Genomic DNA, 14380 nt, shown 5'->3' with positions numbered 1-14380 from the left:
GTTGTCATAGCCTACTATAAAAGTACAAAACTAACCCTAACTTTAAGAACAAACATAATATTTTGTTTGTCATAGAGAACGGTGTGAAACTACTGATAGTCTGACTTCTAGAAGTGCACGATAAGGTTTCTGTTTTTAGCACTAGACCGCTGCCATGATTTAAAAATAGCGAGGAGGGTGGGAGCCTGTCACTCCCCCAACTCGCTCAGAACAGGCGCTCGAGTCGATCTGCGCACACCAAGAGTGAACTAAACAACAGGGGGAACGTTTTAGCCAGCTTTAATACTGTCAGCCACACTGAAAACAGTCCGGTTCTCTAACTGACTTACTTCAGCTCGTTTACAGCCGTTCTGGCAGCTCCTCGGGGGCAACACGTGTGTCATGAATACGTCTTTGCGCACTCTGCACCGGTGACTTTCTTCGCTCTTTGAAAGTACAGCACTAGGAAGAGCGCAGAAGACGGATGTAACGCAATGAACTTCGTCGGCAACCACACAGCGTAGCCTTTCTGTTTAACGCTTTAAACTGGATATACATATTCTTGTTTTGTACTTTTAAGGATTCGTATTTATTGATCAGGGTCTCAAGTATACAGCGCAAACGCGTGTTTCTCATAGCCTAGAAGGATTTACTAAAGGTTGTACTAATGGGATCACAAGGGCCAGGACGTAAACGAACCACCAGCAAAAATGGCTTGACGGCTGAGGAAGATGCCCTCAACGTTATTGCAAGAGAGGTAAAGTCATAGCTTAAGAGTAATTTAAAACGATGTATGTAACAACACTGAAGTGCCGCCAATGAAAAAGATGAAAGCCACATGGCTCAAACTCGTAAATGAAATGATTTATTTATTAAACCAAATATTAGGGAGACAGTTTTATTCAGAACTTAGTAATTGAAAAAGAAAATACTTTATCTAGCCCTAGTAAAATATTAACACTGTTTCACAAGATGTAGATCATTTCCTCTCATGTCTTCTTCCTGTGAGTTTTTAGTTGTCCAGCAAATTGCTAACATTTCTGATGCCAGAGCTGTTTTTCTGATCAAAGTTTTGTTCTGTTTTCAATTTGTTTTGTGTTGTTAAACTTTTACAACGTGCTGCCAGTGAGCAACATTAGCTGGTTTGATGTACTGGAACAGGTGCTGAGTTCATGGTGGACGAGGAAACCCTCATTTTGACTGCTTAGGAAATTATTTTGGCCCAGTCAAATTTTTCACTGATATGCCGCAAAAAGATGTTTAAAATTCCCTCTTTAGACACCCACCGTGAATAATGAACTCTTGTGTTAAAAGCATGTGTTTTCAAAGACAGTTAAACTGTGTGTTTAGTTCTATTAATAGTGTATCTGCTTGACACATCCACCCAGTGGTTGGCAGAAGAGAAGCCTTCTCACACTAGTCAGCAATAACTGCCCTCTCATTTTATAGTGTGAAATACAGTCAGTGATGCATACGCTGTGTGTGAATGTTTACTCGTGATTCGTTTCAACGGATACTTTGTTTGACTGCTGATAAACACAGAAACTACATCTGCTGCACAGTGTTGCATAATCGTGCAGTGTGTTCACTGTTTTTAGAAATCTGAACCGTCTTATGAGTTGCACAGCTCATGAATGTTGTGGTCATGAGCTCCTCATTTTCAACGACTCGATATATTGCAGTGTAGATTTCTCAGTTGCGTTTAGTTACGTTTGTTTTCTTTAGCAGTCATTTGAGTTTTGTTAGGGTTTATATGGGGGAGATTCTGGTGAAACGGTACTAGTGTGTTGGCGGACATCTAATCAGGATGCCGTTTCAAATTTGCATAATTTCAGTATGAATACTAAAGATTTGTTTTATGATGCCAACACCACCTGTTTGTCTTGTAAATGAAAAATAATTTCAAATAATTTAAGATATGAACACCAATGTCTGTGCTTCTCAAGTTACCTTTACTCACCTGGTACCTGCAGCTAATGCTGATATGCTGTGGCCTCATTCTTGTTGGCCTCTGACATGTAGATATGTCGTTATGTGCTTGTTGATTCTGTAACAAGAGCTTTAAAAATAGAAAGCCCTCAAAGGCCAGCTGTTCAAGACCAGACATGAAGTTTTGTGGCTGTGACCATTACTTTGAGCAGGAGTACCGCATCTGGTAATGGATGCAGTGGAGTCACACACAGATTATATCTTCATCAATAGTCCTCAGTGGCCTGGTTTACAAACTGTGCTCTTCTGGTAGTGTCTAATTTAACTTAACTTAAAGTGTGTCCATGTGAACTGTGTGATGCAAGAGCCTCGGTAGAGCATGAATGAGGCATTTCCTGTAAAAACAACTCCCAGCAAAACAGTAGCTACTCAACACATTGATTCATTGCTTTGCTTCTCTTTCTAGTTACATGCATGCAAGTTGTGGAATCTGGTGGGACAAATTTATGACATTAACAGATTGTTTGCATCTGTTTGTGTTTGGTTAATGACCACATTCTTCAAAGTTTTTGTTAAGCGCAGGGCAGCTCCAGATGCTCTGTGGAGTTTTGAGTGTCTGCTCATCAGTAGCTCATTTCTGTACAGGACTCTAGACCTACATTTGTGAGAGGTGGCACTGGTGCTACCAAGTTATTCAGGTGGTGGCACCAGCCCTTAATTTGGTAGCACCAGAGTCGTGGGGTGAGGTAAGAAAAAAGAATCACTAAAACCTTATTCAACGTGTTTAATATATTAATAAATCAATTAGAAATTGATACAAATCATTGTTTATGATTTAATGTTTTTTTATTGTATATGTAAACTCTCTTTCAACACTTCTCAACACCATATTTAAAGCACATCTATCTTAAAGCTACTTTCTTCCTTTATTTTATGTGAACAACTCATATAAGAGAACACAATTCCTTTAATATAAGTTAGTGGTTTTTTTTCCTTTGTTGTTTGATGGACATTATAAACAGTAGGGCTGTCACGATTATGAAATTTGATTGACGATTAATTGTCTAATAAATCATTGCGATTATGGCGATTAATTGTCTGTTTTAGGGCTTTGGCGATTAATTGTCTGTTTTTGAGCTTTGACATTTAATTCTCATTCATTTTTGATTCAGCGATTGAAATGACCATATTGTTCTGAATACAAGACTATGTTTTTTTCTTGGAAATACATCGGAAAAAATTGGGTCATCATATATTTAAGGTTTAGGCTTTTACCTGTCAATAATACAACCACCAAATACTTGTAAATGAAGTAAATTGATCAGGAGTGAAATGAAGCCACCATTAAAATTCTATCAGTCATAGAAAAGCTTCTAGTCTGTTTTTTTTCTCACTTGCAAGACTACAGTAAAATTTTACTAGCGTGTTAATGAAATTTTGGTAGACTGGTTTTCACACTGAGATTTGCTTAAATAATATTAAATTGTACTGCAGGTAATTTGTATATGTTTTAGTTTTTTTTTTAAGTGATTGTGTTGTGGTGGTACATTTTACAAGTATTACCATGCTTTAGTAACAATATATACACTAAAATATGCAATATGCAGATGCACTACAGCTCCCCCTAGTGTCTTCTATAGAGATGTGCGATAATTGCGATGATCCGAAATCATCGCGATGAGGTCAAACAATCGCGATGAGACGATTATTTAATAATCGTGACAGCCCTAATAAACAGAGATCTTTATTATGCTGCTTCCCCTTTAAGAGCTCGCGCACTATACTGTAGTGATGGGAAGTCCGGTTCTTTTCTGCGAACCAGGTCTTTCGGACAGTTTGTTTCAATGAACCGGTTCAAAAGACGGGTTCACCGATTCTTTTACATCTGGACGCCACGGTGTCACTTGCCATGTCTTAACGCTTCAAAAGTCTATAAAACACTCAGCAAATTTAAATATATAAACCAGTAATCATAAGTTAACTTCTGTCAGTAACCACATCATCGTCTTGATCTGACATGTTACTTACATATAAGTTTTGCAACTAAAGCACCCAAATACAGACACAGTGATGTGCAAACTATGATATTTTAAGTCTTAAAGATATAAAGTGAATAAATTAATTTTCATCAGCATTTTACAGAAACTATAAGATCCATGCATAATCCAAAGCGATTTATTTGTTATTAAATAAACTTACTTTTTGGTAGATTTCTCCATATATTTAAGTCCTCTGTTCATGTGCGCTCATAGCATTAGCACAGCTTCAGTTGTCCAGTGTTCCGTAGCCTCACGGTGAATCACACATGCTCACTATCATCAGCTCATCGGTTCTCACAGTCGGACATGTCCGAAAGAACCAGCTCTTGCAAGCTTTTAATCCACTTTAAAAAATACACACATGCGCAGTCTCATCGATTCTGAATCGGACGTGTCCGAAAGAAACAGCTCCCAGTTCAGTGATCTGAAAACTGCTGAAACTGTCGAGAACGAGAACCGCGCTCATTGGTTCTCTCTTCACCCCACTTCAGTACAGTACTGGAGTAAGTGAATAATAAAATGGTTTATTTCGAGTCAGAGGGACTGTCAGACACGCCAGAAAGTGAGTAATTCAAGTAATTTGTGATTAAGTGCCTAGTGGAACTTTTATAACGATTCAGTTCGATTTGGTGAACCAGATCATTTTGTATGCTTTGTAGTATTGTTAGAGAGCTTTACAATAGTATAGTGCTTAAAGTTTAAACGCATGTGTCCTGCTTTAGCTTCAGATGTATACAATACACGCAACACATTTCGTTATCTTTGCTGTTTTGTACCTTAGGTGGGGCAATTCTTGTATTCTGCAGGCGGCAAAACATATTTATTTCAGTTTCAAGATTGAGCACTTCACTCATTTGCTCTGTCAGTCCTTCAGCATTAAATGCGCCTACACCCATGCATTACGTCTTTGGGGGCGGGGGCACTGATTAGGGCCGTCACGATTATTAAATAATCGTCTCATCGCGATTGTTTGACCTCATCGCGATGATTTCGGATCATCGCAATTATCGCACATCTCTATAGAAGACACTAGGGGGAGCTGTAGTGCATCTGCATATTGCATATTTTAGTGTATATATTGTTACTAAAGCACGGGAATACTTGTAAAATGTACCACCACAACACAATCACTTAAAAAAAAAACTAAAACATATACAAATTACCTGCTGTACAATTTAATATTATTTAAGCAAATCTCAGTGTGAAAACCAGTCTACCAAAATTTCATTAACACACAAGTAAAATTTTACTGTAGTCTTGCAAGTGAGAAAAAATTTGAAATCAAATTTTAATGGTGGCTTCAATTCACACCTGATCAATTTACTTCATTTACAAGTATTTGGTGGTTGTATTATTGACAGGTAAAAGCCTAAACCTTAAATATATGATGACCCAATTTTTTCTGATGTATTTCCAAGAAAAAAACATAGTCTTGTATTCAGAACAATATGGTCGTTTCAATCGCTGAATCAAAAATGAATGAGAATTAAATGTCAAAGCTCAAAAACAGACAATTAATCGTCATAATCGCCAAAGCCCTAAAACAGACAATTAATCGCCATAATCGCAATGATTTATTAGACAATTAATCGTCAATCAAATTTCATAATCGTGACAGCCCTAGCACTGATAGATGATATGATGCTGCGTTCAGATTATAAGCGACTTTGTTGCTGCAAGTCTCCAGGGGTTGGCGGTTAGGTAGCTAGTGGGCGTTCCCTTCCCACTAGTGGTTGCCTGAGTGACGACATCCACTGATCACGTTAGCTCTACCATCTTCCTATTGGCTGTCGCTCCTGAAAGTCGCTCTTCATTTGCATGAAGTTGAAGATTTCTCAACTTTGTCGCGTCGCTAGACACGCCCCATCCGGTCGGCAACGGTTGCTACTGCTCGTGTTGCCGGAAGTCGCCAGCTCTCCATGGAAATGAATGGGATCATGTCGCTTGTAATGTGAACAAGGTGTTACTGAATGCACCGCTTGCAATCAGTTTGGCAGTCGCACAGGTGCGACCATTAAGAAGAACTGGTCGCACTAGCAGGAAAAATAGTTGCAAAATGCGACCATTTAGTCGCAGTCTACAGCCCTGCTCTAACATTATTACTGCACTTGTCACCTAGATTTCAGTTGAGCTGTGGTGCACATTCTTTTAACAGGTTTGCCCTGAATTACTTCTAATGTCGTTCTAATGGATATGCTGAATTGCAAACCATTATAAGCCCTTAATGCATCTGGCGAAGGACTGGTCAGTGAAATTTAGGGGCATCTAGAGGTGAGGTTGTGAATTGCAACCAACGGCTCACTCCACTGCTTTCGAAGCACTATGGTGGCTGACACAGGACAAAGATGTTGTCACGTTTTTGCTTCTTTGTCGAGGGAGATAACGTATTTACGAAACACACTCTGAAGATCAGTTTGTCTGTATAGGGCTACTGTAGAAACAACATGGCGAATTCCATGCAAGGGGACCTGTGGTGTATGTAGATAGAAATAGCTCATGCTAAGGTAATAAAAACGCTTCAATATGTAGGTCTTTATACACATCTGAAGACACAGTTTTGTATATTATATTGTATTTCTATCAATTATGGATGCAACAATTTATTTAACCCACGGGTCAATACGTACCTCGGTTTTTCCCCACGGTTTTAGGTTCAGTTCGGTTCTGATGGCTTGGAACATTAAAAGTGTTTTTTCATTATTCTATGCTTATGTGACAGGAACAGTAAGAAGTTAAGAAGCCAAAATTATTTTATTGCAGTTCTACTTATTTTACTTGACTTACAGTATTTTATTCTCTTTAAGCAAAAATCTACTTGTACAATTGGTACAATTGTACCTGGTGTATTGAATAATATAAAATAAAGATAAATTAAAGATTTACACTGGCAGCTCACAGCAGTTCTCTGTTTACCATTCATCAACATGCCAGTAAAATAAGCTTATTGAAGAGGTTTAGCGTATCAGTGTATTTAAAATAGCAAAATGCAAAGTTGCGATTGCTGTAATGATATTAAACAGACAGATGCAGTGCGCATTGAACACTGCAAACACTACCGCTCAATGAGCAAGGCCAAAGATGATATTAACAAGAAAAACCATCCCACTTGAAAAACATGATTAAGCACAATTTAAACTTAACAAACCAAAGTTAGGGTACAGTTCATGTCAGGTTTAATTATTGATCGGAAAAATGCTATTTAATTCTGATTTTTGCCAGCGATTTTAGAAATATCTCCATGTTGTCTTGCTGTGACGTAAATGGCTGCCTGAAAAAATATGCCAAAAACGGCCTGGCCCAATTTAACCCCTGATAGTATCCTGATCTCTATATGTTTTTGGTTCATTCTGGGTTCATGCTACCGTCACCTTTGCAGAGGATCTTGTGGTTGGATTTGACATATTTTTAAAATGTAACTATAAAAAATGATTACCGAAAACGCACGGAAATTATTTAAACGCAAAACCGGAGAACCACAATTCACATATGCGTATTGCCTTGGAGGTCGTACCGAACGGTTCAATAGAGTTTGGTTCCGAAATGAGAGAACTGTGTTTTTATTTTTTTTCAAAAATCATGTTTTTTTTATTGTGCATTCCAATTTCCAATATTCCAATATCAATCAAACTGCAGTTGGTTTGTTTTGATTTAAGCCATAATAACCCAAAAAATACAGCTAACTAACACAATAAAAACATGGTAACATAATAAAAAAACATGATTTAAAAATAAAAATAAAAACACAGTTCTCTCATTTTGGAACCAAACTCTTCATATTATATTGAGAATTGTGGCATCCCTACTAGGGCTGAAACGATTCCTCGAGTAATTCGAATACAAAAAATCGAGGCAAATTTTGTTGCCTCGAAGCTTTGTTTAATCCATTTAACTACAGTACACACGGAGCACTGCGTTTCCCCCACGGACCGTTATTACTGACGCACAGCCCGCTAAACTTATTCATGTTACAGGGCTCTCAAGTCTCACGCATTCACCGTGAGACACACGCATTTTAGTCTGTTCACACGCTCACACCTATTTCTCATGCTGATAAATAAGTGATAGCTTATTGAAATGGTGAACTGCTATTTTACTTAGTTTTAGTCTATTTTGCGAGTGAAACTTTTTTTCCAGCTGCATGGAGTCCATAAAACTAGATTCGGACTAGTGGATGCCGAATCATGTTATTTAAACATGTCATCTGGCTGGTCTGAGTGAATGAACTGCACAGTTTAACGTGCTACACGCGTGATGCTCATGAATTTGTCTGCGTCTGCGCTGAATGAGGACATGAACTTCACCTCCAGAGTTGCTCTAAGAGTTTATTTCACGAACATGTTATTGTTTGAGTGAAGAAACAGACATACTAAAAAATAAGCGTCTTCCGACAACCTGCCAAAATAAAGTCAGGCTATATATTACTATTTAATAGTAAAAAAAGAAACTACAACTAATTTATATAAACTAAATGCATCATGCATAAGCTGAAGTTCGTTGTTTACTTTTGAAATTATTCTTTCTATTTTTATTGATGTTTCTTATTTATATATTTGTATTATATTGTATTTTGAATTTAATATGGCAATGGAATGTACTAAATGGGTTTAGTTTTCACAGATATTAATGTATGCTATTTCAGTAATAAAAACATTAGTTGTTTTACTCATTTTGAGACCTGTCTTATTTTCTCTTGTATATTTAGTATTGCTTTTTAATAAATAAAAAGTACTTATTATCCAAATACCCGATTAATCGATGGAAAAATCAGTAGAATACTCGATTATTCAATCGAGTATTATTAGCTGCAGCCCTAATCCCTACTATTGATAGATCCTTCCTAATCTTACACACTGGTCCTTTAAAAATGGGTGTGTTTTGCACAGGATGTCTGTACTGTATAATGTGCTCCAAAGCACGCACAAATTTGATCATTTTAGTACTATTGAATTTCGAGAATAGCAACAATGTTTAAGTGTTAAACAATTACATTCAACAATATGTGGAATTTACACATTCATTGTTTTAAATTGGGAGGACAGGTGTGTAGACTGTGGAAAACAGAACTGTGATTAGACAACGATTAAATGAGTAGGTAAGAGGATATACACAAATTATTGTTGTGAACACACATAAAATTAGCAGGAGGTAGCACGGGTTGTATGCCAGACTCCTCTACTAATCTTTACCTTATCATAAAATATGAAGTTTTACACATTTCTCTATGCATAAATTCATAAGACATAATAGGTTGTGCCCATTTGCACCCATTGCTATTAAAAGGCCACTTGTAGTGACCCTAGCTGTTAGTTTCATACCTGAGAAGCTTCAAAGCAGATTAGGGTGCCAGGTGAATCGGAGCCAGACTCCGAACTCTGGAGGGTGTTTAGATGATTAATCTGGGCTCAGACTGTTGGGATGTCAGATGGAAGCTGTTTGACTGTTGATGTTGTGAGATTTATATCTTTGCACTTATAAAAACATTGATGTGCAATTTTAAAAACATGATTATATACACACACCAGTAACTGCAGCATGTTTACACATTAACACCTGCTTATACCACGGGTCTGTTGAATTCCTCAATCTGATTATTTGACAAATGTTCTATGGGTATTAACTTTCAGTTTTCAGTAAACCTATGAAGGTGTTCCTTTGTATGAATGCAATGCGCGTTCATACTGGCGAACTCGCTGTGTACAGTATATGCTGATTCAATGATCCAACTGCACAGCTAAAGACATTACAATGATGTGCGTCATTTTAATTTAATACATTTCAAGAAATTAAACATACTTGGATGCAAAACAAACAGCCGTGAAACACCGGCTGGCTCTTGTTCTGCAACTCTTTTTAGCGCCTCAGTGTGCTGATAACGAAACAGCGCCTCGATTGTGGCGTAATGTTGCAACTGCAGTTACAAATGACAGTCTGTTAAATGCATGCAGCATTTCTTGTGAAGACTCGCAACATAATTTGGGCGAGAGCCTGAGGCGGCACGACATTTGACGGAGGCGGCCGCCTCCAATTTCTCTATGCAGGAAAAACCCTGAAACCGTTCCATATCACTTCGCCAAGTTTACACAAAGGAATCCATCACCGCACACAGCATCCTGCTCTTGATCTGACGTTTATAATGTCAAACTTTACTGTTAATGGAAACGTGTGCAGTTTCATTTCAATAAACCAAGCATTTCAAAAACAAGAAATACATATACTGAAATCGAGTAAATAAAATAACTAAATAGAAAAACGATAGCCTACTGGTTCCTTTTCCTCTTCATGCTGCTTATAACTGATAACAAATATATTTTGATAGACAAAAGTTTGATTTAATAAATGATTTATTATCACTGCCTTTTGTCACATTACCGCAAACACGCAGTTGTGAGCGTGATCTCTCGATCTCTCACTCACACATACACACCCACCCACCACGTGGCTCAAGCATCCGAGTCGGCTCGGTCTAACGGAAATGAGATGCGCAAGAAAGTAGTCCTACCATCAACAGCATTTTAAAGACGATAACATGGCAGACATTGAAATTAAACATTTGAACAATGTCCTGTGGTGTGGTAACCGTGGTATAAGTGGAATAATTGACTCCGGTCCGTTCAATTATTTGAAAGTTAATGCACGACCCGAGGTGTTAATGCGGCCACGACGCGAAGCGTCTTCAATTATTCCTTACTTATCACTGGTTAATGATATCTAGGGATGCACAGAATGTTTGGCAACCGAAAATATTCGGGCGAAAAAATTTTGCGTTTATAAATCAGGATTTTAGCAGCGGTTAAAGTGACTGCTGGTGGCATCCCGTTGTAAAATACAGTATAATGTGACAGATAAGAGAGTAGAAGAAAAACAGATAAGTGCTAACACTAACACGACGTGATGACATCACAAATATGCTAATTAGTTTGTAACGTCACCAGCGCCACAAGTCTGTCAAAATCCTATGGGAAACACTGTAGGCCTAATATAGGCTATTTAAGAAGGAGAGGGCTCAATTTTTTGTTTTAATTTAGCCTACTTGTTTTGCTCAAGTTTGTTTGAAGTTACATTGTATTATACTGAAAAGCAAGACAAAATATAAAAAACACATTTTGACCATTCAGTTTATGCAATAGTGAAAAAATGTGCTAAATAAATAGAAGAAATGCAAAAAGCCATGTTCGGTATTTGGCCTTCGGCTAAATGTTTCGTTCTTATTTGGCTTTGGCCAAGAATTTTCATTTCGGTGCATCTCTAATGATAACCATAAGGTGCTGCTTCAGGATGTCAATAGATTAGATTGTGTTCAAGAACATGGTTTTCTTTAAATGTTTTTTTAGGGGCTTTGTTGCATAACTGTAAGCGCAGGTTGAATCAAGACACCTAAAAACTGCATAGAAAACTGTAAAATGATGTCCGTACACTTAAGTCAGAGCTTTTTGCATACTGACATTTTTCAGTGAATGGAACCTCTCCATATAAGGCCGAGTATTCAGAAAGGGTTTTCTTCCTCTTTCTTACATCACTGACGGCCCCTGTAGATTATCACAATTGCTTTCCTTATTCATTTAAAGACCAATAATTGCCCCATGGAACACACTGTGATCCATTTGTAAAAAAATATATAGTCAGTTGTTGTGAAATAGTTCTTAATCTGACCAGCTGTTACTTTGCCTTTAAAATCAAATAAACAAAGTTGCATGTGATATGACACAACACAACACAATGGCGTTTGTAGTGTATGTTAGACTGTACAGTTCTTCTAGGCCTAGAACAAAACTTATTACTATAATAATGCTCTGTATAATAAACATCATAGTATCCAGGGGTTAAATTGGGACATTTTCACTTAGGGGTGTACTCACTTTTGTTGCCAGCGATTTAGACATTAATGACTGTGTGTTGTTATTTTGAGTAGACAGCAAATTTACACTGTTCTACAAGCTGTACACTCATTACTTTACATTGTAGCAAAGTATCATTTCTTCAGTGTTGTCACATGAAAATATATAATAAAATATTTACTAAGATGTGAGGGGTGTACTCACTTCTGTGAGATACTGTATATGCAACGGTTGCATATAGATCCGTTTTTCCGCAATTATCAATGCAAGTCTATACACTGACAAAAAAAGTATATTGTTACTTAAGCTTGAGATTTATACTGTGGCATGACAGAGTGCCGCTTCATAACACCGCCCCGGGTGACCCCGGCCCAATTTAACCCCTGATAGTATCCTCATCTTGATGTGTTTTTGGTTCATTCTGGGTTCATGCTCCTGTCACCATTCTGCAGTGTCTTTGACATATTTTTTAGATATTTTTTAAAATGTAACTTAAAAAAAGATTACAAATAAACAAAGCAAATACAGAGAAGGAAAAGGGTTGATGTTTTGTGATTTATTAACTTAATGCAAAGGTCACCAATGTGGATTTTGCTCTGATAAGACTGTTTGCCAAAGGCAAAAGGAATGCTTGTTCTAGACTCGTACTTTTTCTGACTAGTTGCTTGTGTTGTTGCCTGTTTGACACGTATACATTGGTGTGAAACAGTTTGATGTGTAAATATCGGTTGATGAATTGGAAGATTCCATAAAAATAACAGCGTTATTAGCTGCAGCGTAAACCCAGATTATTCGTGGCCAGACATTTTTAGGCCATTTCAACACAGAGCACATTGAATGTCTTTGAACATATAGGGATCAGTAGATGAGCGGAAGAGAGCTGATGTCTCTCTCATCATGCTCTTTTCTCACATTTCAACAGTTTTCAGCAGGCTCATGGTGTGTCTTGAGTAACTTCTGTGGTTGGTGAAGCAAGTGTTTTTTTGCCGGCCAAACACTTTGTGTCAAAGGACTTTTAATTTTGTCAAGAGTTGCTTTTGTGTGGTCATTTGAGATGTGCACACTGCTGCAAATTTATCAATAACATGGATACGTACCCATATTAAGTGACTATTGCAAAATTGGGGTGTGAACTATAAGGGTGGAGTGTGTAATTTAAGGTCCTCCTCCTCCTAGCGACATCCGAGGTTCATAACTGATATACTGGAATTTACTATTATCACAAGATAATAGTCGTTTAAACGACTCAATTCCTTTTTGTCCCCCTTCTTTTTTGTCATCTGTCTCTGCTCCCAGTAGGACTAAATTCCCCCAAATACCATATTCTTGTAGCCTAACATGGATAACTGTTTTGCATTTCTTAGGTTTTTTAACACCCCCCCCCCCCCCCTTTGGATATTAAACTTAGCCACAGAACTCAGAGACCTCTTCAAATATAAATCGACCACATACAAATCAGACAGTGTTTGGATTTTGTTTGACATGGCAGACTGGCACAGTTTATGTAGGTGTTATGGGCAGAGCAGAGACGCCTTTAGTGATCTCATATGTTCCGTTCTGTCTGGCTCTTACGTTAACACTTAACAGAGAAATACCGTTTATGTCTCACACAGAAGATCAGAAAATGAAAAATGAACATTTTAAATGGGGCTGTAAAGCGATTAATCGCATCCACCAGAACAAATGTTTGTGTTTACATAATATGTCTGTGTACTGTGCACATTAATTTAGTATTTATAAACACATACAGTACACATACATGTGTATATAAGGAAATATTTACATGTATTTATTTATATTTATCAATAAATTATATTCAAAAATATTTTCATATTTTTCTTGAGTATATGCATGTATGCGCATGTTTTTATGAATACAAAATTATTATGCACAGAACACATTATGTAAACACACACTTTTGTTCTGGATGTGATTAATCGCGATTAATCTTTTGACAGACCGCATTTTAAATGTTATTTGTTTCAACATTAGATACATTAAATTTACGTGATTAGTTTACGTACATTTTGTAGTTAATGCATTCATTTTTTACTCCATTTTATGATTTTCTTATAACCTCCAATGCAAAAGCACATGTAATCATTGAACCACATCAGTTTTCTTCATGGGACTCATGTAACTTGTCTTTGTTTTGCCTTTCCTGTGTTTGTGTTAACATGGCAGCCCTTCATATTTTCCTAAAAACAGGGGACCATCTGATTAGAATGTACTGTACCCACTCAGCTTGGCAGGGTTGTACCAGGGGCCGTGGGAGATCTTATTTTGTGGCATTTATGTCAACAGATAAGAACTCTGGACTCTGGATTTGTCCTGGCATTCATCAGAAACTCTCAGGGACTTCTGAATGTTAAGCTTGGCCTGTACCTTAAAAGGCCCCAAAGAGATTTGGCTGTACATGACATCATTTATCTGTCATATACTGTTGTGCATCATTTTTTTATTTCTTTGGTTGAATATTCAATCGTAATTTGTGAAATTACACCAAATTTCGCTTTTTTTACATTTGGGGAATATAGGAATGTGTGATAAAATGCCCACATTTTCATATAAACTTACTTTACGCTTTAGAGCCATTAA

General features: G+C 37.3%; 1 protein-coding gene across 19 annotated transcripts in view; it reads left to right on the top strand.

Moving 5' to 3' along the window:
* Positions 1–210: 210 nt before the first annotated feature.
* The window catches only part of lrrfip1a (leucine rich repeat (in FLII) interacting protein 1a), a 41267-nt gene continuing 27097 nt past the window's right edge, over positions 211–14380 (top strand). For all 19 annotated transcript variants that reach the window (XM_057335597.1, XM_057335596.1, XM_057335593.1 and 16 more), the window contains exon 1: positions 211–736. In XM_057335597.1, coding sequence (XP_057191580.1) covers positions 647–736 — 90 coding nt within the window. In that variant the 5' untranslated portion in view covers positions 211–646. The remainder of the gene's footprint in view (positions 737–14380) is intronic.

Source organism: Triplophysa rosa, linkage group LG6, assembly GCF_024868665.1.
Source record: "Triplophysa rosa linkage group LG6, Trosa_1v2, whole genome shotgun sequence".
Lineage (NCBI taxonomy): Eukaryota > Metazoa > Chordata > Actinopteri > Cypriniformes > Nemacheilidae > Triplophysa > Triplophysa rosa.
The sequence above is the reverse complement of the archived record's forward strand: the minus strand, read 5'-3'. Positions and strand labels throughout refer to the sequence as shown.